A 27,238-nucleotide genomic window follows, 5' to 3' on the forward strand; every position below is an offset into this window, starting at 1 on the left:
GATCAGTCTTCTCCTTGTATGAGCTGAAAGTTTAGAGGGACGGCCAGGTCTTGGTAGATTTGCAGTGGTCTGATACTCCTTCCATTTCAATATTATCGCTTGCACAGTGCTTCTTGGGATGTTTAAAGCTTGGGAAATCTTTTTGTATCCAAATCCGGCTTTAAACTTTTTCACAACAGTATCTCGGACCTGCCTGGTGTGTTCCTTGTTCTTCATGATGCTCTCTGCGCTTTTAACGGACCTCTGAGACTATCACAGTGCAGGTGCATTTATACGGAGACTTGATTACACACGGGTGGATTGTATTTATCATCATTAGTCATTTAGGTCAATATTGGATCATTCAGAGATCCTCACTGAACTTCTGGAGAGAGTTTGCTGCACTGAAAGTAAAGGGGCTGAATAATTTTGCACACCCAATTTTTCAGTTTTTGATTTGTTAAAAAAGTTTGAAATATCCAATAAATGTCGTTCCACTTCATGATTGTGTCCCACTTGTTGTTGATTCTTCACAAAAAAATACAGTTTTATATCTTTATGTTTGAAGCCTGAAATGTGGGCGCGCGCACGCACACACACACACACACACACACACACACACACACACACACACACACACACACAGTTGAAGTCGGAAGTTTACATAAACCTTAGCCAAATAAATTTAAACTCAGTTTTTCACAGTTCCAAATATTTTAATCAGAGTAAAAATTCCCTGTTTTAGGTCAATTAGGATCACCACATTTTAAGAATGTGAAATGTCAGAATGATTTATTTCAGCTTTTATTTCTTTCATCACATTCCCAGTGGGTCAGAAGTTTACATACACTCAATTAGTATTTGGTAGCATTGCCTTTAAATTGTTTAACTTGGGTCAAACGTTTCGGGTAGCCTTCCACAAGCTTCCCACAATAAGTTGGGGGAGTTTTGGCCCATTCCTCCTGACAGAGCTGGTGTAACTGAGTCAGGTTTGTAGTTCTCCTTGCTCACATGCTTTTTCAGTTCTGCCCACAAATTTTCGATAGGATTGAGGTCAGGGCTTTGTGATGGCCACTCCAATACCTTGACTTTGTTGTCCTTAAGCCAATTTGCCACAACTTTGGAAGTATGCTTGGGGTCGCTGTCTATTTGGAAGACCTCTTTGCGACCAAGCTTTAACTTCCTGACTGATGTCTTGAGATGTTGCTTCAATATATCCACATCATTTTCCTACCTCATGACGCCATCTATTTTGTGAAGTGCACTAGTTCTTCCTGCAGCAAACCTGCCACCCTCGTGCTTTACAGTTGGGATGGTGTTCTTTGGCTTGTAAGCCTCACCCTTTTTCTTCAAAACATAACTATGATCATTATGGCCAAACAGTTTCATATTTGTTTCATCAGACCAGAGGACATGTCCCCAAAAAGTACGACCTTTGTCCCCATGTGCAGTTGCAAACCGTAGTCTGACTTTTTTTATGGCAGTTTTGGAGCAGTGGCTTGTTCTTTGCTGAGCGGCCTTTCAGGTTATGTCGATATAGGACTTCACACGATCCTTTGCTGCTGTTCTGGGATTGATTTGCACTTTTCACACCAAACCACTTTTCACACGTTCATCTCTAGGAGACAGAGCGCGTCTCCTTCCTGAGCGGTATGACGGCTGCGTGGTTCCATGGTGTTTATACTTGCGTACTATTGTTTGTACAGATGAACGTGGTACCTTCAGGCGTTTGGAAATTGCTTCCAAGGATGAACCAGACTTGTGGAGGTCTACAATATTTTTGGATTAGTTCTTTTGATTTTCCCATGATGTCAAGCAGAGGCACTGAGTTTGAAGGTAGACCTTGAAATACATCCACAGGTACACTTCCAATTGACTCAAATTATGTCAATTAGCCTATCAGAAGCTTCTAAGCCATGACATCATTTTCTGGAATTTTCCAAGCTGTTTAAAGGCTCAGTCAACTTACACTGAAGCCAAACCGGCTGTGCACCATTGTGCATACATTTTATTTTGTCCCCCTACACCAAACGCGATCACGACACGCAGGTTAAAATATCAAAACTAACTCTGAACCAATGACATTAATTTGGGGACAGGTCGAAAAGCATAAAACATTTATGGCAATTTAGCTAGTTAGCTTGCACTTGCTAGCTAATTCGTCCTAATTAGCTAGCTTGCTGTTGCTAGCTAATTTGTCCTGGGATATAAACATTGAGTTGCTATCTTACCTGAAATGCACAAGGTCCTCTGACAATTAATCCACACATAAAACGGTCAACCGAATAGTTTCTAGTCATCTCTCCTCCTTCCAGTCTTTTTCATCTTTGAACTTATATGGTGATTGGCATCTAAACTTTCATAGTATTACTACACCGTCCGGCAACACAGTTCGTCTTTCAATCACCTGCTTCTATAAACCAATGAGGAGATGGGAGAAGCAGGAATTGCAGCGCGATCTGCGTCAGAAATTTCTTATATTTTAGCCCTTGGCAACGCAGACTCCCCTGAGCAGTGTGGGTGCAATAATTGAATAACATAGATTCCTAAATTAATTTTGCGAGCGGTGTGGTCAGCCTGTTAGTGTATGTAAACTTCTGACCCACTATAATCGTGATACAGTGAAATAATCTGTCTGTAAACAAGTGTTGGAAAAATGACTTGTGTCATGCACAAAGTAGATGTCCTAACCGACTTGCCAAAACTATAGTTTGTTAACAAGAAATTTGTTGAGTGGTTGAAAAACAAGTTTTAATGACTCCAACCTAAGTGTATGTAAACTTCCGACTTCAACTCTCGTGTGTGTGTGTGTGTGTGTGATCTCAGTCAATTATTTATTAGGGCCTGATCTATGGATTTCACATGACAGGGAATACAGATATGCATCTGTTAGTCACAGATACCTTAAAAGAAAGTACGTATCTGGTGTGACCACCATTTGCTCATGCAGCGCGACACATCTCCTTTACATAGAGTTGATTGGGCTTTTGATTATGGCCTGTGGAATGTTGTCCCACTTCTCTTCAATGGCTGTGCAAAGTTGCTGGAATTGGCGGTAACTGGAACTCCGTCGATCCAGAGCATCCCAAACATGCTCAATAGGTGATATGTCTGAGTATGCAGGCATTTTCAGCTTCCAGGAATTGTGTACAGATCCTTGCGACATGGGGACGTGCATTATCATGTTGAAACATGAGGTGATGGCGGCGGATGAATGGCATGACAATGGGCCTCAGGATCTCATCACGGTATCTCTGCATTCACATTGCCATCGATAAAATGCAATTGTGTTTTTTATCCGTAGCTTATGCCTGCCCATACCATAACTCCAACGACCACCATGCCGCACTCTGTTCACAACGTTGACATCAGCAAACCGCTCGCCCACACGACGCCATACACATGGTGCGGTTGTGAGGCTTGTTGGACGTACTGCCAAATTCTCTAAAACAACATTTGAGGCGGCTTATGGTAGAGAAATTTTAAATTAAATTATCTAACAACAGCTCTGGTGAATGTTCCTGCAGTCAGCATGCCCAATTGTACGCTTCCTCAACTTGGGACATCTGTGGCATGTTTGTGTGTCAAACTGCACATTTTAGAGTGGCCTTTTTGTCCCCAGCAAAGGGTGCACCTGTGTAATGATCATGCTGTTTAATCAGCTTCTTCAGGTGGATGGATTATCTTGGTAAAATAGAACTGCTCACTAACAGGGATGTCAACAAATTTGTGCACAACATTTGAGTGAAATAAACTTTTTGTGCATACGGACCATTTCTGGGATCTTTTATTTCAGCTCATGAAACACGGGACCAACACTTAACATGTATTTTTGGGGGTATTTTTTTACCCCTTTTCTCTACCCAATTTTGTGATATCCAATTGGTAGTTTCAGTCTTGTCCCATCGCTGCAACTCCCATACCGACTCGGGAGAGGTGAAGGTCGAGAGCCATGCGTCCTCAAACACGACCCTATCAAGCCACACTGCTTCTTGACATGCTGCTCGCTTAACCTGGAAGCCAGCCGCACCAATGTGTCAGAGGAAACGCTGTACACAACCCTGCCACAAGGAGTCGCTTGTGCGCGATGGGACAAGGACATCCCGGCTGGCCAAACCCTCCCCTAACCCAGTATGAAGCTGGGCCATTTGTGCACCAGTCATGGGTCTCTTGATCGCGGTCGGCTGCAACCCAGCCCGGGATCGAACCCGGGTCTGTAGGGACTCCTCCAGCACTGTGACACAGTGCCTTAGACCGCTGCGCCACTCGGGAGGCCAACACCTTACATGTTGCGTTTTATATTTTTGTTCGGTGTATATTTAAAGATCAAAACACCAATTCTAAGAAGAATCATTGCAATAAGCTGCTTTATCTACATCTTTGCATGTTTGGGAAGATAGGCTACAGTACAATGTGGACAGATGTGAAGCCACAGGCTAGTGGTCAGTGTCTACTGACCTTATACATTCAGTGAAGCCACAGGCTAGTGGTCAGCGTCTACTGACCTTATACATTCAGCGTCTGCAATCTCCCAGAGGGAATGTGATGATTTACAGCCTCATAAAACAGCCATCTGGGGTCTGTGCGTGTATGTGGTTTTACTATCCTTGTGGGGACATTTCTCTGGTCCCCACAAGAACAAAGGGTATTTAGGGTTAGGCTTAGGGGTTTGTGGTTAAGGGTTGGGGTTAGGGGAATAGGATTTTTAGTGGGAATCAATTGTTTGGTCCCCACAAGGATAGTAAAACAAATGTGTGCGTGACACCATCGCACCGAACTCATAATGACCCAGCCTCCACAGGACACGTTGTCGTTCTTACACTGTTAAACTTCCTAGTCTTATGACGTATTCACTCAGCTATTTCTAATGGGAATGTGAGATAACAAGTTTCCAAGACACCTGACCGACTGCCATTTTACCACTCCTTGTCACTGTCAGTGACGTTGACCACTATGGAATGTGCTGGAGCCTGCTAACTAAAGTTATTTTTAAACTGTAACTTGCACCGTTCCACACTATTAGTTCAACTTTAACTCAAGGATCTATACCACTCCTCTGCCTTTAAATGTAATTTGTGCCCTGCTTTCCACCAGCTTGAAATGTACCGAACCGTAAAGCATTGTTGTAGTTTGAACTACTTCGACACATTCCATTCCATTACTATTCTTTTCAATTCATCCTCAGTTGGCATTGTGTGTTTAGTAATCTGTCACAGGGAACTGTTTTTCACATTTTTCACAGGAATGAAGATGACACAATTTAGTAATTACTTCAGCAGTTAGCTCTGGAGAAAACACACTGAATGTGTGTATGTTTTGTTTGCATCCCCCCCTGCCTCCAACTAAATCTACAAAGACTTGTTTTTTCTAAACAAGGTAACATACTGGAGTCTCTAGTGATACCTCTGGATGATTTCATAATTAAACCCACTCCTCTCCTTTGTCTTTTCATCCTGTCCCCCACTGGCTGTTGTCTGTGTTTGTGGTTCCCATGGAGGTGTTATCAGGGCTCCCTGGGCTGGCCTGGCCTGCTGCCTATCAGCCCGTCTCCAGAGTCTACCTCCCCCTGTCCTGTCGCCAGCACACGGCACACACTGTCCCTAAGGTGTGTCTGTCTGTGTGTTCAATGAGAGCACAGGGGAGTGGGGAGGAGGGACATGAGAGGGGGCGCTGTTATCTGACTGTCCAGGGTGCTTAGATAAATTAACTCCCTTCTTTTTCCTCCCCATTTTGTGATATCCAATTGGTAGTTACAGTCTTGTCCCATCGCTGCAACTCCCCTATGGACTCGGGAGAGGCGAAGGTCGAGAGCTATGCCTCCTCCGAAACACGACCCTGCCAAGCCGCACTGCTCCTTGACACAAAGCTCGCTTAACCCCAGAAGCCAGCCACACCAATGTGTTGGAGGAAAGAAGTCAGCTTGCAGGCGCCCAGCCCGCCACAAGGAGTCACTAGAGTGCGATTGGACAAGGAAATCCCGGTCAAACCCTCCACTAACCCAGACGACACTAATCTTGCGCTGCCTCATGGGTCTCCCGGTCACGGCCAGCTGGGATCAAACCCAGGTCTTTAGTGATGCGTCAAGCACTGCGATGCAGTGCCTTAGACCCCTACCCCACTTAGGATGCGAACTCCCCATTAGCTATTGCAAAAGCAGCAGAATGTAGTGTTTTATCTCCAGAGCAGAGACTGAGGGTTAGACAAGCAGCAGCTGTTGAAAGCCAGCCAAATTGTAAGATGATAATGCAGAGCAGCTTATAAATAAGCATCTATTCCTCCCAGGGACATGGTCTTAGGGAGTCAATGGAGTAAGCAGTCTTTCGCCTTTTGATTACTGGACCATTTAAGGGTGTGTGTGTGTGTGTGTGTGTGTGTGCGCGCTAGAGGCGTCTTGTACTTTTCACTACTTATTTGCTCAGCATATGCCGTTATCCAAGTCTGATTAGCATATTACCCCTTAACAAGAAAAACAGCAAATGTATTCTTAAGTGAATTAGGCTACATACGGCCGTGGCCCTGCTACTACTTTATTAGCTACTGCTACTAGGCCTTCTGCAACACACACACACACACCTATTTCTCAGGGCAGCAGAGACGGGCTGTTAATAGTAATAATTCCAGGCTCCTTGGTAAGGCAGGTTGTCACAGCTGAGGCTGTCACAGCTGAGGCTGTCACAGCTGAGGTCAGTGTCATGATGATGTCCTCCTGATGTCTCATTGTCAGCCCTGTAATGTAACCCTGGAAACATTTTCTGGATGTCTTTAATCCAGTGGGACTAAATGCATACACTCCCATAGGCATGCGTTCCTCAGTGCTCTGTTTAATGTACTGTAGTGGGGAAGTAAAACATAAGTCATTTGTCAATTATGTCCAAACAGCCTTCAGGTCATTCGTTCTGAGAATTGATGACATTGCCATGTGGGTACCTGGCTAGCTGAGCGTTCAGCCTGCATTATAGCGCATTGTGTATGAATCACCAATTAGCCAACACAAAACAAACCACAACCCACAGAACACTGAACACATGCAGATATGCTACAAATTGGATTGGCTTCACTCGCTGGGGAGATGTTTGGCGGTTGGTGGAGCAGCGTTCATGTTCAACAGTTCTAGTGCCATGAAGTCATGTCCGTTATGCATAGGTCAGGTGGAGGAGTTGACAGGCTTCAACACGGTCACAGAGGGTCTGTGAGCAGAGCGTTAATGGAAGAAGTGTTATCAGTAGCTCTTTAATTTATTCGCTACAGGGGCCCCAGACTGCCATGAGCGCTTAATCCCAGCAGAGCAGCGACAGAACAGACTCAGCCCACCCAGGAAAAATAATGTGGCGCCAGCCACGCTCGCTATTCAAAAGTCCTGTCACTGAGGGCTCTCCTCAGCTAAGAAAGGAAGAAGCTCCTATCTATTGCGGCCCTAAAATAACTTCCTCTTTTCTTGAAAATGTTTCTTTATAAGAACAAAGACCAAATCTCAATGTTTTTAGTTTTTTTTAAATGACGGTATCTTGCTGTCTCAGCGTGAGGAGCAGGATGTTGTCTTCCTATCAGATCCACAAACATATTCCCCCTCCAAACACACACACTTGTTTGTTGTCAGTCACCCACTTTTCTTCTTGACAGAAGAATTGTAGCTATACATTTTTTCTAACAAGACCTCTCAAAGTAATACGGCTTTAACTTGGTGTTTTTACACAAACAGACGGAGGAGACATGTTCTTCACGAGACACTTTTGCAGAGATACAAAGGCTACCTCAACAAAAGTAAACACACACTAGCAAACACACTCTCACCCTGCCTGACATGCTTTCGTTCTCTACATGCTTGTTTCCGCATCGTTAGCCCTGGAGCCTGAAACAGCCTGGTCCTAGAGACCTATAGCCTCAGTCTATAAGACCCATATACACACACTGAGGCTCTTTTGGGTGGCCTCAGCCAGACTATGTAGCCAGCGGTTAATCAGAGGTCTTTATCTTGGCTAGCAGAGCCAGAGCAGGGCAGATAGAGAGACTGTCGTTGGGCTTTACCCTCTAGGGTTTATTAGTGTCTGTTGGGTCTAGTGTTGCTGCTGCTACTCCCACTGCTGCACTGCTTAAACTCACTTCCTACTCTAAGACCTCTCAGGATCAAACCGGTTCAGTGACTTACAGATGCCAGCCAACGCCATTATGAAATATTGTAAGTCGATAAGGAGGATAAGAGAACACAACAGCGTTCCACCACTGATAGAATGTGTTCTACTGTGAGGACATGATGCTGCTCCAGTCATATCACGCGTTGTCTCACTATTTTATCTGTGTACGTGCGTGTAGGCACTGAGAATGTGTGAGAATGTTATCTGTGCTAGAAAATTGTTTTCTTAGTATAGTAGCTAGCTGTGTCGAGTGCATAGGCACAGAAAATCTGTAATATGCTGACTGACATTATTTTCATCATGAACTGAAAACAACATGGTTTTAGTTGTTGTCACTGGCACTTCAATTTGTGGTTGCTTTCATTGGTCTCTATCCTCCAGGCCCCTGTTTAAGATCTCAGTTTTAATAAAGGCATCTCCTTCCCTTGGCTGGATTCCAGCTGATGATTCTTCCTTCCTTTACCACAAAGATAATAAACCTCTGCGCAACATGTCATTCTTTTACAAATCCCCATTCTTCCTTCCTCCCCCTGCTTAGCCTTTCTCTCTCTTCTTTCACCTCCCCCCTCTCTTCTCTCTCAAGTGTCATAGCGGCAGCAGCATTCTCGGTAGGATCAGTTGCCAGGAGACAGGATTCTCTCCACATTGTGCTGTTATAAAGGGGGTCTACAATCAACACTACTGGGGAGAATCTGGGGCCCTGGAGACCTACACTCCACATTCAGGGGTGTAGGTGGGAGGACTGCTGGGGGGACAGAGGGAAGAGTAGAGGGGGTGTACAGGGTGGGGTTGGGGAGGCTATGACACACAATTCCCATCAGCCAGTGCTGGTCGCCATGTAATCCTGCTGGGAAATGCTGTGTCAGACAGACACAATTTGTGGGGGAGAGGAGCCAGTCACATGGAGGGAAGCAGGCATGAATAGTCATTTTAATTAGCTAATCAGTGTACCTCCGTTCCCACTGTTTGCTTCCCTCCCCCTCTAGACTCACACTCAACACACCGCAACAGGAGGCAGGCAGTTCCCAACTAATGTGGTCACAATTTTGCAAGGATTGTGTGTGCATTTACCCACATTTATCAGCAGGTTCATCTTCATAGTGGTCCTTTTCTTGAGACCGTAGTAATAGGTTCTTTTATCAACCTCTATTTGCCGTTAGAGACCAGAATCGTTTCCCTGAGCCAGGCTGCCATTACTCTGAATAAAGATAGAAGGAAATCCCATATTATAAACTTGGTGGTTCAAGCCCTGAATGCTGATTGGCTGACAGTTGTGGTATATCACCCCGTATACTATGCGTATGACAAAGCATTTATTTTTACTGCTCTAATTATGTTGGTAACCAGTTTACAATAGCAATAAGGCACCGCGGGTGTGTGTTGCGGAGTGCCTGGATACAGCTGCTAGCCGTGGTATATTGGCCATATACCACACCCCTCGTGCCTTATTGCTTAAATATAAGCCATTGATTACGCACACACACACACACACACACACACACACACACACACACACAGAGCCCTATCCCACTGGGCCTCAGTCACAGCACAGTGGAATAAAGGCCATTTCCCAATCACTTGCCTGTGTGTGTTCAGTGTTAATCAGTAACTACCAACCTCCTTGTCTGTCTGTGTCAGTGTTATGCAGGGTAGGCTGTTTTGTTACTCTGGTGTAAGTGGGTGTTGTAGCGAGGTGATTATGTTGAAATTATGTTCCAGCTGTTGGAACATCCACATGTCATAGAACCATAGAACGGTTCTCTCTGGCAGCGCTGGGTTCCACCTACTTAGTAAGAATTGTTGTCCTTCATTGTTATGGCTCTAGTTGCCACGTGAAAGGATCTAGCATAATCTATCCGCCACTACTTTCATTGTCCGTAAATAAATATTGTTTCCCATTTCGTGTTTCATTGTTATTTACTTCCTAGGAATTGATTTCCCATCGGCTTATCTAGCAGATAATCTTTGGTCAGAGCTCATTGTCATGCTACACCATGTGATGCCAGTTAATTCCCATTCTATTGCTTGTTTATTAAAATGATTGTTTAGTGTGCTCATATCTCCAATCTCCATTACAGTAATTTGAATGGTCTATGAAAAGCCACAGCCATCTGGGTGTTTTTATATGTAGTGTGAAAGATGTCCTGAATGTCTTTTCACTACATTAATTACGAAGGGACTTGAGCAGTGTAGAATACAGATTGGCTCATAACCCATTAGCTTCACTTGCATTTTTATGTGGCTATTACTGGCTAATCAAAAATCAGACACGTCCCCCGCCTTTCTGCCCAATGGTTGCAAGTGGAGTTCAAAGTGTCTGTCTGGTGGTTGAGGGAGAGGGAGAGGGGGCGAGATTTTTTTTAATGTCAGTTGACTACTTTCCTTTTTACTTCTGTAGTTTGAGGGTACTGTATAGGCACGTTTCCAAACACTGGGAGTAGGCTATTACCCAAGGGAGAGGGGAGAAGAGAAGGGGAGAGGTAGTGGAGGTAGCATACTTATCAGAATTGCCAACAACCGGATATATCCGCTTTTCAGGGATACAGCTAATTCAATCTAGCTTCCTTTTCCGTTGGAAACCTGATGTGGGAACTCCGCTCAGGCTTTTTCTTTTACGCCTGCTACGTTAGGATAGGGAGGTAGTGTTGGTCATACATTTCACTGCACTGTTTTCATCTGAACCCTCATAACATGCATGGCAGATTTACTGGAAAGCTTAAATGTGATCAGATGATGGCATGAAATATCACTTTTCCCCTAGTGTGCGTGTGTATGGTGGTTGAGAGGGGGAGAGACGTCCATGAGTATCAACTGTAATAAAGACAAAAGCAGCCCAAGGTCATTGATGTCCCAGACTCATCAATTAGATAAAAAACAACTACATTGGTGCCCCCTGATAAAACGTCAAAGAAAACAATTCCCTGATAAACAGTTCCAGGTGAATGGAATTTGTTTTGAAAATGTCATTTCAGTTTTTTTCATGTAGGCTGTTTCTCTGGTATTCACTGATGCCTGATGATAAATGCATACATAGCTCTGTCACATAGACGTCAGGCTCTCTGTGTTGACTTTGATAGACATTCATCTCACTTTGTTTCTATTGCTCTCATTTCACTGGCGTTGTTGTCTGCTGCTCAGGGCTGTGACTGAGTCGCTGTGAACAAGGACGTCTGTCAGATCCAATGGACAACAGAATCAGCTACCGCAGCAATGTGGGGTTCATGGCTGTTAGAGCTTAGTGTTCTGTGACCATATAAAATGCTCAGAGGGCCTTCTCGCTCTCCACAATAGCGGGTGTGACTGAGACTGGGCTGTGTGGTGTGATCCCAGTCTGTCATGCCCCAGAGGGAGGTGAGGCGACAGGGTTGGAGATTGAGATGATGAGGGTCTTGAGAGCAGTGAGGGCGGTGCACCTGTATCACTAACTAGGCCAAACCTTCAGGACTAGACAAACAGGCTCCAGGAGGTTGGCAGCATCATTGTGCTGACAACACTCTCACCACAAACACAATGTGCCTTCAGTTCAAAGAATGACACAAGGGATGTTCCAAGGGTAATTTAAGGGAATTCCACTCCTATTTGCATTGTGCTTTTCATTCTTGTTCAACCTCCTGTTAATTGTGAACCATTATGTAATGGGGACTATACTGTGTGTGTGTATAGGGTGTGTGTGTGTGTGTGTGTGTGTAGTTTTCTCATCACCATGGAAATTATAATTTGGGAGCTTTGTATATGTGTTATGATATCCCTTGGCTGTCTAGGGTGGAGAAACATCTGCAACACACAACATCCCTCCACATTGCAGACAAACGAGGGGAGAACAGAAAACGGACTTTCAGCATATAGGCTTCATAAAGCATTCATATAGGCTTCATAAGCACTGCATAAATGGGTCACAAATCATCTGTAACCATATTTCATGCTCTATAAATGATGAATAAATGTGAAATGTATTGATGGTTGTCACAGTTATGCCACATGAAACTTTATAGAGCGTGATATGGTTATAGGTTGATTTGTGAAGCATCAATGTAGTGCTTTATGAAGATACCCTTCAAATAAAGCAGGACTGAAAATTCTGTGTCTTATGTCTTCTGTTGGGGTTCTTGGATGCTGCGTGCCCCCTAGCACGACAGGCTCCTACCAAATCAAAATGTATTGGTTACATACACATATTTAGCAGATGTTATTGCGGGTGCAGCAAAATTCTTGTGATCCTAGCTCCAACAGTGCAGTAGTATCTAACAATTCACAACAATACACACATCTAAAAGAATGGAATTAAGAAATCTATAAATATTAGGACGATCATGTCGGAGTGTCATTGACTAAATACAGTACAATACAGTATATACATATCAGATTAGTAAAGCACTATGTAAACATTATTAAAGTGGCCTGTGATTCCACATCTATGTATATAGGGCAGCAGCCTCTATGGTGCAGGGTTGAGTAGCCGGGTGGTAGCCGACTAGTGATGGCTATTTAACAGTGGCCTTGAGATAGAAGCTGTTTTTCAGTCTCTCTGTCCCAGCTTTGATACACCTGTACTGACTTCTGGATGATAGCGGGGTGAACAGGCCGTGGCTCAGGTGGTTGATGATCATTTTTGGCCTTCCTGTGACGACAGGTGCTGTAGATGTCGTGGAGGGCAGGCAGTGTGCCCCCGGTGATGCGTTGGGCAGATCGTACCACCCTCTGGAGAGTCCTGCGATTGCGGGTGGTGCAGTTGCTGTACCAGGCGGTGATGCAGCCCAACAGGATGCTCTCAATTGTGCATCTGTAAACGTTTGTGAGGGTCTTGGGCCAGGCCGAATTTCTTCAGCCTCCTGAAGTTGAAGAGGCACTATTGCGTCTCCTTCACCACACTGTCTGTGTGGGTGGACCATTTCAGATTGTCCATGATGTGTACGCCGAGGAACTTGAAGCATTCCACCTCTCCACTGCGGTCCTGTTGACGCGGATGGGGTGTGCTCCCTCTGCTGTTTCCTGAAGTCCACGATCAGCTCCTTCGTTTTTATGTTGGCACCACTCCGCCAGTGCCTTCACCTCCTCCCTGTAGTCTGTCTCGTCATTGTTGGGGGCGTGCATGGCCACGCAGTCATGGGTGTAAAGGGATTGGGTGTAAAGGGCCCCTGTAAAGGGCCCCTGTATTGAGGATCAGCAAAGTGGAAGTGTTTCCTAACTTCACCACCTGGGGGCAGCCCGTCAGGAAGTCCAGGACCCAGTTGCACAGGGCGATGTTCAGTCCAAGGGCCCCGAGATTAACGATGAGCTTGGAGGGTACTATGGTGTCCATGTAAGCGTCAGTGTTTGGCTTCTGTCTATTTGAGCTCATCAGTCTGTTGGTAATCCTGTCGAACGCGGCTTGTGTAGTGGAGCTGCATAAGTGTTGCTCTCGACTTTCTGGAGGATCAAGTTTTGAAATCAGTGGAATTAGAGTATGTTAGCTGAAGAGATGGAGAAAACACCAGTGCACATTGAACGTGGTTTGTTAGCTCCCAGCACTGTGGCATTGTTGGCACTGTGTTTGTTGTTTAACTAGCTAACGCTCTAGCTGGCTGGCTCGTTAGCTAACGTGACGTGTGTGAACTTACACTTTTACTTAAGCTAGCTAGGTAAACAATGAACCTAGCTATGTCTTAAGCTAAAGTGTACTGTTAGCTAGGTAGCTAACGTTAGCTGGCTGGCTCCCTAGCTGATTTTTTCTTATTTTCAATGACGGCCTAGGAACAGTGGAACTGCCTGTTCAGGGGCAGAACGACAGATTTGTACCTTGTCAGCTCGGGGGTTTGAACTTGCAACCTTCCGGCTACCAGTCCAACGCTCTAACCACTAGGCTTCGCTGCCGCATTGTTGGCACTGTTCATTGTAGTTTAACTAGCTAACGTTAGCTGGCTGGCTCGTTAGCTAACATTTCAGTGTGTACAACACCCGTTGAATATGGCCGGTGTCAGTAAACGTCTGCAAAAAAGCGTAATGAAATTGTTGCCAGCAGAGCTGGTTAGGCTGTTTTCATGTTATCCATGGGTAAACAAATCATCTTCAGCTTGAAGTGTGTGCCCCGAGAGCGTAACGAGATGCTCTCTAGCTTAAAAGGCCATTTTCTCAAAAGTGAGGTTCATCAACTTTTTTACATTTTTATTTACCCCTTTTTGTGGTATCCAATTGTTGTAGTAGCTACTATCTTGTCTCATCGCTACAACTCCCGTACGGGCTCGGGAGAGACGAAGGTTGAAGGTACACAGCGCGCATCCAACCCGGAAGCCAGCCGCACCAATGTGTCGGAGGACACATGGCCACCTTGGTTATCGCCCAGCCCGCCACAGGAGTGGCCGACCAAGCCCTCCCCTAACCCGGGCGACGCTAGGCCAGTTGTGCGTCGCCCCACGGACCTCCCGGTCGTGGCCGGTTACGACAGAGCCTGGGCGCGAACCCAGGGACTCTGATGGCACAGCTTAACACCCTAACCACTGCGCCACCCGGGAGGCCCCGTTCATCAACTTTCAAAGTATAATTACTTTCCCATTGTTCCTCAAATGCAGTGTGTGATATACCATTTTGTAGAGTCTCTACTTTTATCCAATGTTAAAAAAAAAACACAATTTCAAATTTTGCTACATAGGCCGAATCCAGGTGGTTAGTCACAATTGCCCTGGGGGGTATGAACAAAGAATCCAATTCGGGGAAAGTTGTAATGCTGGTGACTTACCGCCGCTCTGATATCCCAAAGTTATTTCCGGCTGTATGTAATAACACAAAAAACATTCTGGGCTAATAATGTAAGAAATAACACACAAAATACTGCAAAGTTGCTTAGGAGCTAGAAGCAGAGCAGCCGTGTCTGTCTGCGCCATCTCCTTATCGCCCTACCACCAAATGACACACAGATTACTTTAAAACATTGGGCTGGCAGAACAAGCAGCAGGGGCGTACGATTGATGAAACTCACTCGGGGTCTGAACTGCCCATGGCCCGCATCCAAAACCTGCTCCAGCTCCCTGCTTACTTTTAGATTACAGAATGCAGTTTCAACCCAGGCTCTGGTCTCGTGTGCGTGTGTGTGCGTGTGTGTGTGCGCGCCTGTGTGTGTGCACTAATTCAGATTTGTTTCACCAGGTTGTAGTAAAAATGTATTTTCTGTACACACTATCATTTCAATGCTATTGAATTATACACAACTAGTAATCTGTGAGCCACATCGAGGGGATAAAGCCTAGCAGACTAGTTTAAAAAAAGCTGCAATTTTAGTTTTGACAGTGGAAGGCGACTGACTGTCAAAAGGATTTTTCTATGTGGCGGCAGCATGTGACAACTCCATTCTCTATGGACTGTGGTTCCATGCTGAGGGCTTAAAGCTCTTATTGAATTGAATGGAGAAAATCTTTAGCTCCGTTGATGTCACCAGGAAAATATGTTTATTCATTCTAAGAATAACTCCTTGAGAAACATGATGCTCCATTTGGGTGATGAGCAGAGCTACACTTTTATTTATTTTGATACATAACCTATTCAGTCTGCTTTATTATAAACCTCTTCCCTGTGTAGTTCACATTTTACAAAGATGTGTTTTGCCTTTATTGAAGTAGCACTTGACCTCATAATAACAATTTTATGAAGGCTCTATTTCAAAGATTTGAAATAATCCAGTTAACCAAAATACTGATTTTAAACCTTAAAGTAACTGTCAAGTGAAGATATGACTTTTAAATGTTGTTATTATTCTGTTAACTCATACTCAAATAATGTTGTTGACTCATCCTATACTCGTATTTGTGTCCAAACCATAAATTGGAGAAAAACCCTACCTCAAAGTAGGACTGGACGATACGGCCTAAAACTCAAATCTCTATTTTTTTCAAACCGTCACGATATATAGCTTGTTTAAATATACATATTTTTCTCTCTAAATAAGATTTGTTGTACAATTTAAAGGTCAAATAGACCTCATTTAAAACAGTCAGCAATAATCTAATGAATTTACGGTTTGTGAAATTATACCTAGACTGAATATATGCTTTCCACAACCGTAAAACATTTCCATTTCAGTCATTTAGCAGACGCTCTTATCCAGAGAGACTTCTAATTTGTTTTACCTAGTCGGCTCGGGGATTCGAACCAGCGACACTTTGGTTACTGGCCCAAAGCTCTTAACCACTAGGTTCAATAGTTTTACCTGCTTTTTTTGCAATAATCACTGATCTGGCTTTCGGGTCTGTCTATAAAAATGCCCTTTTTTGTTACAAATTTAACCAGAACCAAGCACAATGCACATTCATTAATCATGTAGCAGGTATTATAGAAAATTAACACAGGTCTCATAAACAATCTCTCAAGCACCATCCCTCATGCTAGTGAGTAGCCAGCTAATACTTTACTTACATTTCAAGTTTAGCCAACTTTAATCTATTTGCTAGATATCAGTGCAAAACAGTTGAATTGTTATGAACACACCTTTCCGTCTCCAACTGTTTGATCAGCATGATAGCCTATCCACTTAGTTCAGATGTTGAAATCAAGTGGCCTACCTTATTTCTCAGAATAAAAACAAGCTGCCAATTTGTTATATTTTATGCTTTTGCACGTTTAAAACAGAATAAACAAATGGTATAACAATATTTATTTGACAAAAATGCTGCTAGCAGTACGTGGTACCGTAATGCGCGCACGACAAACTGGGCATGCATTTTCCAGAATGAATGTTTATTGGTACATCTGCTTTAGTAGTGTCTGCTCTGCTTGAAATTTGAGGAGATGCAAGATTAACTTCTCTATTACAGGAAAATAATGTCTCAATGTGTTTTGGTGTCCATGTGAATGATTCTGTTAGACCGAACCTCAAATGCAGATAGCCATTTGAAATCGCTTGTCAGAGAAGAATAAGTGATCTCTCATCTTGTTGTTGTGAGTGGTAGAGGGAGGGGCTTTGGGGGTGTATGTAAACCATAGAGAAAAAGACAAAGCGAGATGTTTCTCTCTCACCAAAATATGTCCAAAATAACCCCAATGCGTTTCTATGTGCTTATTTTGAACATAAGCTTGTCGCTTGCCTTCCTGCCTTTTGGGACAACAACTCCTGTTGTTATGGTGGAGACATGAGCATCTCGTCATTATATACAGATCTCTGGTGTAAATGGTAAGGTGCACAGTACAGGGGGAGCAATCGAGACAACCAAAAAGACCACATGAGAAGAAGTGGACATAAATACTAATAAAAACAAAAAATACAAAAAATCTTGATTCTGAGATGCAGGCATTTGGAATATCGCGAGAACATACATTTTAATTAATTTTATGTATCGCCTAGCCCTACCTCAAAGTTGCGTCTACATTTTAGTCATATAGTAGACACTCTTATCCAGAGTGACTTACAATTAGTTAATTCATGTTAAGATGGCTGGGTGAGACACACATATCAGTCGTAGCAAGTATATTTTCCCCCTAAAATAGTTAACAGCAAAGCCAGTGCTCTTTTTGTTTCTCTTTTTTTGTGGGGGTGCCGTGGGATTCATTTAAGATACCCATTATCAGGGAGGTGGGAAGGCCAAGAGACCAGGGGTGGCAGAACGGAGTGCTGTGGTTGGGGAGTAGAGTTTGAGCACATATAAAACTAAATGATAAAACGTGTATCTCAAACAATGTGTCTCAAATAATGTGTCCTCAAATAGGATGATGTCATCCTCGTGAGCAGGATGAGCTTGCCAATCGGCGGTCTACTCGTATTTAATATTTTTATGACTGGTATACGCCCACACAATTGTGACACGAAAAGCTGCTTGACTGGGCTGAGGAAAAAAACTATTTCACTCGTATTATAATTAATTTTAGATCATATTTGATAGAAATGTGCTAAAACTGGACAGTTACTTTTAACTGAAACATAAGTGTGAACAACGAGGCACTCAGATGGAATCCTGATTTGTTTTAGAACTAACATCATAGACTTAGTCATTCTAATTCGATCTTTAGCCCCAATGTGCTAATGAAGGGAATGCCATGCAATCAGTGTGTGCTATTAGGCTAATGATCTTCCTCTCCCTCCCTCTCTGTGTCCAGGTGTAGCCCATGGCCTGGAGATCACGTCCCAGGGACCCACGTCCATAGAGAAGGCCAGCAGTGAGAGTGTCAAGCTGGATTGTCAGTTTTCTCTGGCCCCTGTGGACTCTGGCCCCCTGGACATCGAATGGAGCCTGCTGGCCTCCGACAACCAGAAAGAGGACAAAGTGGTGTGTGTTTAATGGGGTCCTACCGAGTGGTGTTTGTTCTTTCATCCATGAAACAAGGGTTTGGGGGTTATTCCTTCTTTTGGTATGTCAGATTTCATCTAATTGTGTTGGAACTATCCAGTGTTTCAATGGAAGTGTTATGTGAGAGCTGGGACATAAACCAAAAATGACTGACATTGGCTTCCTTTTAGCGAAGCATTGTGTGTACGTCAGTAATTTTAGTTGATTTAGCTACACAAAACGTTCCTGTAGATTATTCTAAAACCATTATTTGGTCAACAGTAATAGTCTATGCATTATGTTGATTCTGCTATGAATGCATCTGCCTGTCCCTCTTTCACTGTCGGCTGCTGACTCTCACTCCCTCTCCCCACTGTGTGCACGGAGGAGGGCGAGATGCATTCTGAGAAGCACAAAATGCTATTGAGGGAAAAATACTGTTCTTTTTACAGAGAGGAGAGTCGCAGCTTTCTGTCAGTGTCTGTATATATAATGTATTTCTCACCTCTGGTTTTGATGTGCCTAAGGACCGAATAGGCCTACATCATATAGCCTAGCAATGGAACGTCTAGCTAAGTGTTGTGAATTCCCACTTCCTCAGGTGGTGAGTAATGTAGCCTATAGTCCAATATGCACAAAGATGACAGCAAATTCTCTGAAGAGACAAAAATATATCTGATCATTCTGGATCCTATTTTGACAGGTAGGACCTCAAAATGCATGCATTTCCTGGATATGTTCGATGAAATACAATACATGACCAAAAGTATGTGGCCACCTGCTCGTCGAACATCTCATTCCAAAATCATGGGCATTAGTATGGAGTTTGTTCACCCTTTGCTGCTATAACAACCTCCACTCTTCTTCAAAGGCTTTCCACTAGATGTTGGAACATTGCTGCGGGGACTTGCTTACATTCAGCCACAAGAGAATTAGTGAGGTTGGGCACTGATGTTAGGCGATTAGGCCTGGCTCATAGTCGGTGTTTCAATTCATCCCAAAGGTGTTCGATGGGGTTGAGATCAGGGCTCTGTGCAGGCCTGTCAAGTTCTTCCACACCGATCTCGACAAAGCATTTCTGTATGGGCCTCGCTTTGTCCACTGGGCGTTATCATGCTGAAACAGGAAAGGGCCTTACCCAAATTATTGCCACAAAGTTTGAAGCACAGAATCGTCTAGATTGTCATTGTATGCTGTAGCATTAAGATTTCCCTTCACTAGAACTAAGGGGCCTAGCCCGAACAATGAAAAACAGCCCCATACCATTATTCCTATTCCACCAAACTTTACAGTTCGCACTATGCATTTGGGAAGGTAGCGTTCTCCTAGTATCCGCCAAACACAGATTCATCCATCGGACTGCCTGATGGTGAAGCATGATTCATCACTCCAGAGAACGCGTTTCCACTGCTCCAGAGTCCAATGGTGTTGAGCTTTACACCAAACCATCCAACGTTTGGCATTGCGCATGGTGATCTTAGGCTTGTGCACGGCTGCTCGGCCATGGAAACCCATTTCATGAAGCTCCCAACAAACATTTATTGTGCTGACGTTGCTTCCAGACTTCGTTTGGAACTTGGTAGTGAGGGTTTTTTATATATACAGTTGATGTCGGAGGTTTTCATACAGTGGGGCAAAAAAGTTATTAGTCAGCCACCAATTGTGCAAGTTCTCCCACTTAAAAAGATGAGAGGCCTGTAATTTTCATCATAGGTACACTTCAACTATGACAGACAAAATTAGAAAATAAAATCCAGAAAATCACATTGTAAGATTTTTAATGAATTTATTTGCAAATGGAAAATGGAAAATAAGTATTTTGTCAATAACAAAAGTTTCTCAATACTTTGTCATTGCCAACAAAGGGTATATAACAGATTTTATATAACAGATTTTATAACAGATATATAAAAGATTTTCTATGGGGTTGATCTGGAGACTGGCTAGGCCACTCCAGGACCTTGAAATGCTTCTTACGAAGCCACTCCTTCGTTGCTCGGGTGGTGTGTTTGGGATCATTGTCATGCTGAAAGACCCAGCCACTTTTCATCTTTAATGCCCTTGCTGATGGAAGGAGGTTTTCACTCAAAATCTCACGATACATGGCCCCATTCATTCTTTCCTTTACACGGATCAGTCGTCCTGGTCCCTTTGCAGAAAAACAGCCCCAAAGCATGATGTTTCCACCCCCATGCGTCACAGTAGGTATGGTGTTCTTTGGATGCAACTCAGCATTATTTGTCCTCCAAACACGACGAGTTGAGTTTTTACCAAAAAGTTATTTTGGTTTCATCTGACCATATGACATTCTCCCAATTTTCTTCTGGATCATCCAAATGCTCTCTAGCAAACTTCAGACGGGCCTGGACATGTACTGGCTTAAGCAGGGGGACACGTCTGGCACTGCAGGATTTGAGTCCCTGGCGGCGTAGTGTGTTACTGATGGTAGGCTTTGTTACTTTGGTCCCAGCTCTCTGCAGGTCATTCACTAGGTCCCCCCGTGTGGTTCTGGGATTTTTACTTACCGTTCTTGTGATCATTTTGACCCCACGGGGTGAGATCTTGCGTGGAGCCCCAGATCAAGGGAGATTATCAGTGGTCTTGTATGTCTTCCATTTCCTAATAATTGCTCCCAAAGTTGATTTCTTCAAGCCAAGCTGCTTACCTATTGCAGATTGTCTTCCCAGCCTGGTGCAGGTCTACAATTTTGTAGACAGCTCTTTAGTCTTGGCCATAGTGGAGTTTGGAGTGTGACTGTTTGAGGTTGTGGACAGGTGTCTTTTATACTGATAACAAGTTCAAACAGGTGCCATTAATATAGGTAACGAGTGGAGGACAGAGGAGCCTCTTAAAGGTCTGTGAGAGCCAGAAATCTTGCTTGTTTGTAGGTGACCAAATACTTATTTTCCACCATAATTAGCAAATAAATTCATTAAAAATCATACAATGTGATTTTCTGGATTTTTTTTCCTCATTTTTTCTGTCATAGTTGAAGTGTACCTTTGATAAAAATTCCAGGCTTCATATTTTTAAGTGGGATAACTTGCACAATTGGTGGCTGACTAAATAATTTTTTGCCCCACTGTATGTGTGGTAAGGAAAAACTCCCACACAACCCCCATGACAATAAAAACAACCGTTCATCTCTTTTACTTGGTGCATGTTTTTAAAGCGTTATAAAATATCCCACATGGGTTTGAGTGTGTGGCATCGCTCTTTCAGTGTGTGCAAGCGTGCACTGTGCATGCTCATTAGTGCGTGAGAAGGGGTTTGTGGGGGTGTGTCAGTTGGCTCTTTGACCTCACCCACCTGCTCTCTGCATGGTACCTCTATTGAGTGGAATGCCACCTTCCAGCCGTGCTGTGAGAACCCGGCAGCTCTGTGTACATGCCGCGTCATCCCTCTGTAGTCTGGAGGGACTACAAGGCTGCTGAGAGAATAGACAGATCCACATAGCCCATGCATTGCCTGAGGACATGTAGCTAGAAGCTTATAGAGGGATAGATGGCCTCACTCCAGGCCTCTGAATGGTGGGCGAGTCTCTCCTGTGTCTCTCCGTTCCACTCCTCCTCTATTGATGCCTCTGCATCCTCTCTCTATCTCTCTCTCTCCTTGTCCCCCATGGCCTGAGTTTTTTTTGTTGTTGTCCAGGGCTAGAAGAAGATCAGTAGGAGCCCTTCATTAGCTGTCCCTCTCACCATTCCTCCCTGGCTCCTACTTCCAGCCCAGCCCTGCTCTCTCCTCTCCCTCCATTGTCTCTGCAAAATTCTTTTTTTTTTTAAATTGGGGTGCAGTGCCTCAGGAGAGCTCTATTTGTTTTTGACCTACTTCATTTGATTTAGAATGGGAACCACTGATGATTAATTGGGAGGGGTGGGGGTGGAAGAAGTGGCGTATTTCCCAAAAAATAACATTATTATTATTATTATTATTATTATTATTATTATTATTATTATTATAGAGCCGTCATTGTACTCCCCAGGTTTGGCATTTCTGTGTAAAGACTACAATGCTCATGTGGATATAACTGTAGAACCCAGTTGTGGGTGGTTTTCCGTTTGTGGTCTACCTCCTCTCTAGTTGTACTCAGCTGTAGACATGTTCTGAATGTTCCATACTCAGAGTTTAGCTTCACTGCTCATTATTTTAGTTTTGACGTTCATTGCGCATCAAACTGTCTCCAATCTTTTACAAGGGCCGCAATCTCACCAGACCATTTCTTCATTCACAACGGCCAAGTTTCTATCTTCCTCTGAGCGGGTAGATATTAATTGTCCAATCAGAGGGACACTCAGTGCATAGACAGACAAACACACGCACACAACCTACTTGCGCCCTGGTGGGGTGATGTCATGTCTATTATCAGTAATTAGTGGCCTGTTAAGTTCAGTGGCTACAGGGCTGGATTGGTGTATGTGCCCAGTAGGATTAGTGCTGGAAACCCAGAGCTGGGGCTACTGGCAGGCTGGACTACTGGATGTCCAGAGAGCGAGAAGGGGGAGGGGTGATGCTGGGGCTACGCTGTACTGGCAGGTTGGACTACTGGACGTCCAGAGAGCGAGAAGGGGGAGGGGTGATGCTGGGGCTGCATTGTACTGGCAGGCTGGACTACTGGACGTCCAGAGAGCGAGAAGGGGAGGGGTGATGATAGGGCTGGGGCTACATTGTACTGGCAGGCTGGACTACTGGACGTCCAGAGAGCGAGAAGGGGGAGGGGTGATGCTGGGGCTACACTGTACTGGCAGGCTGAACTACTGGATGTCCAGAGAGCGAGAAGGGGAGGGGTGATGATAGGGCTACATTGTACTGGCAGGCTGGACTACTGGACGTCCAGAGAGCGAGAAGGGGAGGGGTGATGATGGGGCTACATTGTACTGGCAGGCTGGACTACTGGACGTCCAGAGAGCGAGAAGGGGAGGGGTGATGCTGGGGCTACATTGTACTGGCAGGCTGGACTACTGGACGTCGAGAGAGCGAGAAGGGGAGGGGTGATGATGGGGCTACACTGTACTGGCAGGCTGGACTACTGGATGTCCAGAGAGCGAGAAGGGGAGGGGTGATGATGGGGCTACATTGTACTGGCAGGCTGGACTACTGGACGTCCAGAGAGCGAGAAGGGGAGGGGTGATGATAGGGCTACATTGTACTGGCAGGCTGGACTACTGGATGTCCAGAGAGCGAGAAGGGGAGGGGTGATGCTGGAGATACACTGTACTGGCAGGATGGACTACTGGACGTCCAGAGAGCGAGAAGGGGAGGGGTGATGCTGGAGATACACTGTACTGGCAGGATGGACTACTGGACGTCCAGAGAGCGAGAAGGGGAGGGGTGATGCTGGAGATACACTGTACTGGCAGGCTAGACTACTGGATGTGTGGTACTGATCTACTCTGCTGGAAGGGGGGAGGAGATGGAGGGAGAGTAGAGGATGGGATATATGACAAAGGGAGATAAGGGGAAGTAGCAAAGGAGAGGGAGTGGAGGAGAGAGGAGAGGAGAGGATGGAATGGGAGGCGTGAAGAAGATATTGAGTGTAGAGGTAGACTGGAGGGGGCGGACCCTTTACGTAACACTCCCTATGACAGACTACTTTGAGTTTGCACAGTCAAACTGGCATTTTTGTATTTCTAAAGTAGGGAAAAAACAATGCACTGCTTGCATCAGATAATTCATTTTGGAGTTGTTGTCTGTTTATTTCGTATGTCCCTACATATCCGAATTCAGGGAATAAGTGAACCATAGCTAATGCACCTCTTTGTTGGTCTGAAATGCCATGCAGAGATAATTAGCATTTAGCGCTCATCGCGGGGACATTACAGATAGGCTGGAAGCAGGTTGCGACCTGAGTATTGTATTCTCAACTACGATAATGGTAACTACAGTCATGAAAATACATTAATGATAGTTGCCTTTAGCGCTATATTCTCAAGGTTAGCTGGGAGAATGGAACGGTAGCTAGCTGCTTCAAATTCCTGGTGGATTGATAAAGGTTTGTGTCCTTGAGGAAAGCACTAGAGCTTTGTTTACTGAAGAAAATCTGACATGAAAGTGTAGTGGTTCAGGTTAAACCTTGAGATTCAATTTGGAGCCAAGGTACATTTCTGAAACTGACTATAGGGGCACGGCTGAGTCAGGAGAAAAGCCCGACTTGACCAAAGACGCAAGAACACTGTCGACAGAGTCAGACAGACCGGGACATTGAGTGTAGTGTACACAGGTGATGCCACTCCCTGTTTTGCTTCTCAAATTAGCCCCACCCTCTCCGTGCAGGGGAGTCACATGACGATGACCTCATCTTTATATGGCCCCATGTAAGTAACCAAACCCTTGTCTCACTCCTGGTGCTGCTACAACCAGTATAATAGAGGTTGTTTCCCTTTTTTATTTTTTACTATTTTCTTTATTAGTTCATTACTATTTAAGGTGACTTTAAATGTCCACAAAGGTGCCACCCTAACTAATACAATGTACTATTATAATTATGAGAAGAGGTCCCTTAGTGCAATATTTGCCCTCAGAGACTTTCAGTCTGTCCTCACCAGATGGATACTGTAGTACTGGTCTACCTGTTCTGAATCAGAACTCCGGAATGAACGTGTCCTTGTTTTCAACTCCGCTTGTCTGTTTCTCTTCTCACTAACGTCTGCCCTTTGCTTTCCAGTACGTAGGATTTATATAGGATTTGTTTTATTGAGCCACGTTATTACATGTGGTATGTACAAGATTGTAGTCTGTGTGTGTCTGAGATTGTGTCTCAGTGTCAGAGGGAGTGCTTGTTGCCTGTCTTTACCCCAGTGCCTCAGGCAATTTAATTTCCTCTCCTCCACCTTCTCTCATCGCTTTGTTATTGCTGCCTTTGCTCTGATCCCAGTGAAGTTAGTTTCAGGGCTCCATGTCTCTCCTGGGATCCAGGTGGAATGCATTACGGTTTACGTGGCTAATAGATACAAGATGTAGCTTAGCCTACACAGCCTTGGCTTGGCAGCCCTGCCGTGGGGTCAACAACAAGGCTCCCCAGCCGAGCTGTTAGACATCTCACAGCCCACCATCCCTCCGGTTCTCTTTCTCTTTGTTTTCTTTTCTCTCGCTCCCTCACAGCCCACCGTCTTTCCGTTCTGTTCGTCTCTCTTTCTTTGTTTTCTCTTCCCTTCCGCTCTCCCTTGGACCTCTGTGTTCATTAGGAGGCCTGTTTTTCCTCTACTCTCCTCCAGTGCGTGTGTATGATGGTGATCACTGCACACAACACAAGCACCCGTCTCTGACAAGCTCCATGGAAAATGTAGAATATATTTGTGTATGTGTTGTCTGCCTGCGATGTGAGAGAATTGTTTAGCCCTCCCTCCCTCTTTCGTGCCGTGGTTGTGGTGTTTTGTTTACTTTGCCTCCGTGCTGCTCGTGTGCGGCTTGTTGTCCGTTGGCTCCACCTTGACTCCATCTTCTGGCTTCTCCTCTGAGCGCTGTGTCGGAGGGGAGGGGGAGAGACAGACGGGGGTAGGGAAGATGAAGGTAGGGCTGGGGGCTGCTGCTGAGCTCAGGTCATAGCGCTCTCTCTTTATGTCTCTGTTGACACAGCAGGTGTTGCTTTGACTCCACAGTAGGGCTTTGTTTGTTCCGTGCCATAGCTCAGCAGCACAGAAAAGAAAGGTCAAAAACAAGCCAGAGCCAGGCATAGGACATTAGGGAGATAACAATACACTGACTCTTCATTTCAGTGTCTGTTGTTTTAGTAAACAGAGACAGGGGGTGGGCTTTGCACTCACTCTTAATAACCAGCTTTGACTTGTTTTTCTGAAAAGTTGTAACTCCATTACACCCAGCTATCTCCCTCTAATTCTCGGCCTATTCCCTCTCTTTCCCTCCATCATGTTCTCTTCCTACCTCCACCCCCAGGTGATCCTGTACTCTGGGGACAGGGCCTATGAGGACTACTACCCTGCAGTGAAGGGGCGGGCCCACTTCAACTCACCTGACCCGAAGAATGGCGACGCTTCCATCAACCTGACTGGTCTGAAGTCCTCAGACACGGGGACCTACCAATGCAAGGTGAAGAAGGCCCCGGGCATCCGCAGCAGAAAGATGCTACTGACCGTCATGGGTGAGTGGGTTGCCATGGATTACATTTTAAACAGGCGCTACTCTGCTATCTATCTAAGTCGGAAGTTTACATACACCTTAGCCAAATATATTTAAACTCAGCTTTTCACAATCCCTGACATTTAATCCTAGTAAGAATTCCTTGGTTAGGTCAGTTAGGATCACTTTATTTTAAGAATTTGAAATGTCAGAATATTAGTAGAGAGAGTGATTTATTTCAGCTTTTATTTATTTTATCACATTCCCAGTGGGTCAGAAGATTACATGCACTCAATTAGTATTTGGTAGCATTGCCTTTAAATTGTTTAACTTGGGTCAAATGTTTAGGGTAGCCTTCCACAAACTTTCCACAATAGGTTGGGTGGATTATGGCCCATTCCACTTGACAGAGCTGGTGTAACTGAGTCAGGTTTGTAGGCCTGCCTGCTCGCACACGCTTTTTTCAGTTCTGCCCACAAATTCTCTATGGGATTGAGGTCAGGGCTTTGTGATGGCCACTCCAATACCTCAACTTTGTTGTCCTTAAGCCATTTTGCCACAACTTTGGAAGTATGCTTGGGATCATTGTCCATTTGGAAGACCCATTTGCGACCAAGCTTTAACTGATGTCTTGAGATGTTGCTTCAATATATCCACATCATTTTCACTCATGATGCCATCTATTTTGTGAAGTGCACCAGTCCCTCCTGCAGCACAGCACCCCCACAACATGATGCTGCCACCCCCGTGCTTCACGGTTGGGATGGTGTTCTTCGGCTTGCAAGCATCCCCCTTTTTCCTGCAAACATAATGATGGTCATTATGGCC

General features: G+C 44.7%; 1 protein-coding gene across 1 annotated transcript in view; it reads left to right on the plus strand.

The window, feature by feature from the left end:
- Positions 1–27,238, plus strand: part of cxadr (CXADR Ig-like cell adhesion molecule) — a 61,272-nt gene that overhangs the window by 21,604 nt on the left and 12,430 nt on the right. The window contains exons 2-3 of the mRNA XM_036937414.2: positions 18,168–18,337; positions 26,228–26,432. Of these exons, the coding sequence (XP_036793309.1) occupies positions 18,168–18,337; positions 26,228–26,432 (375 nt within the window). The remainder of the gene's footprint in view (positions 1–18,167; positions 18,338–26,227; positions 26,433–27,238) is intronic.

Source organism: Oncorhynchus mykiss, chromosome 12, assembly GCF_057628025.1.
Source record: "Oncorhynchus mykiss isolate SJ-2025 chromosome 12, ASM5762802v1, whole genome shotgun sequence".
Taxonomy (NCBI): domain Eukaryota; kingdom Metazoa; phylum Chordata; class Actinopteri; order Salmoniformes; family Salmonidae; genus Oncorhynchus; species Oncorhynchus mykiss.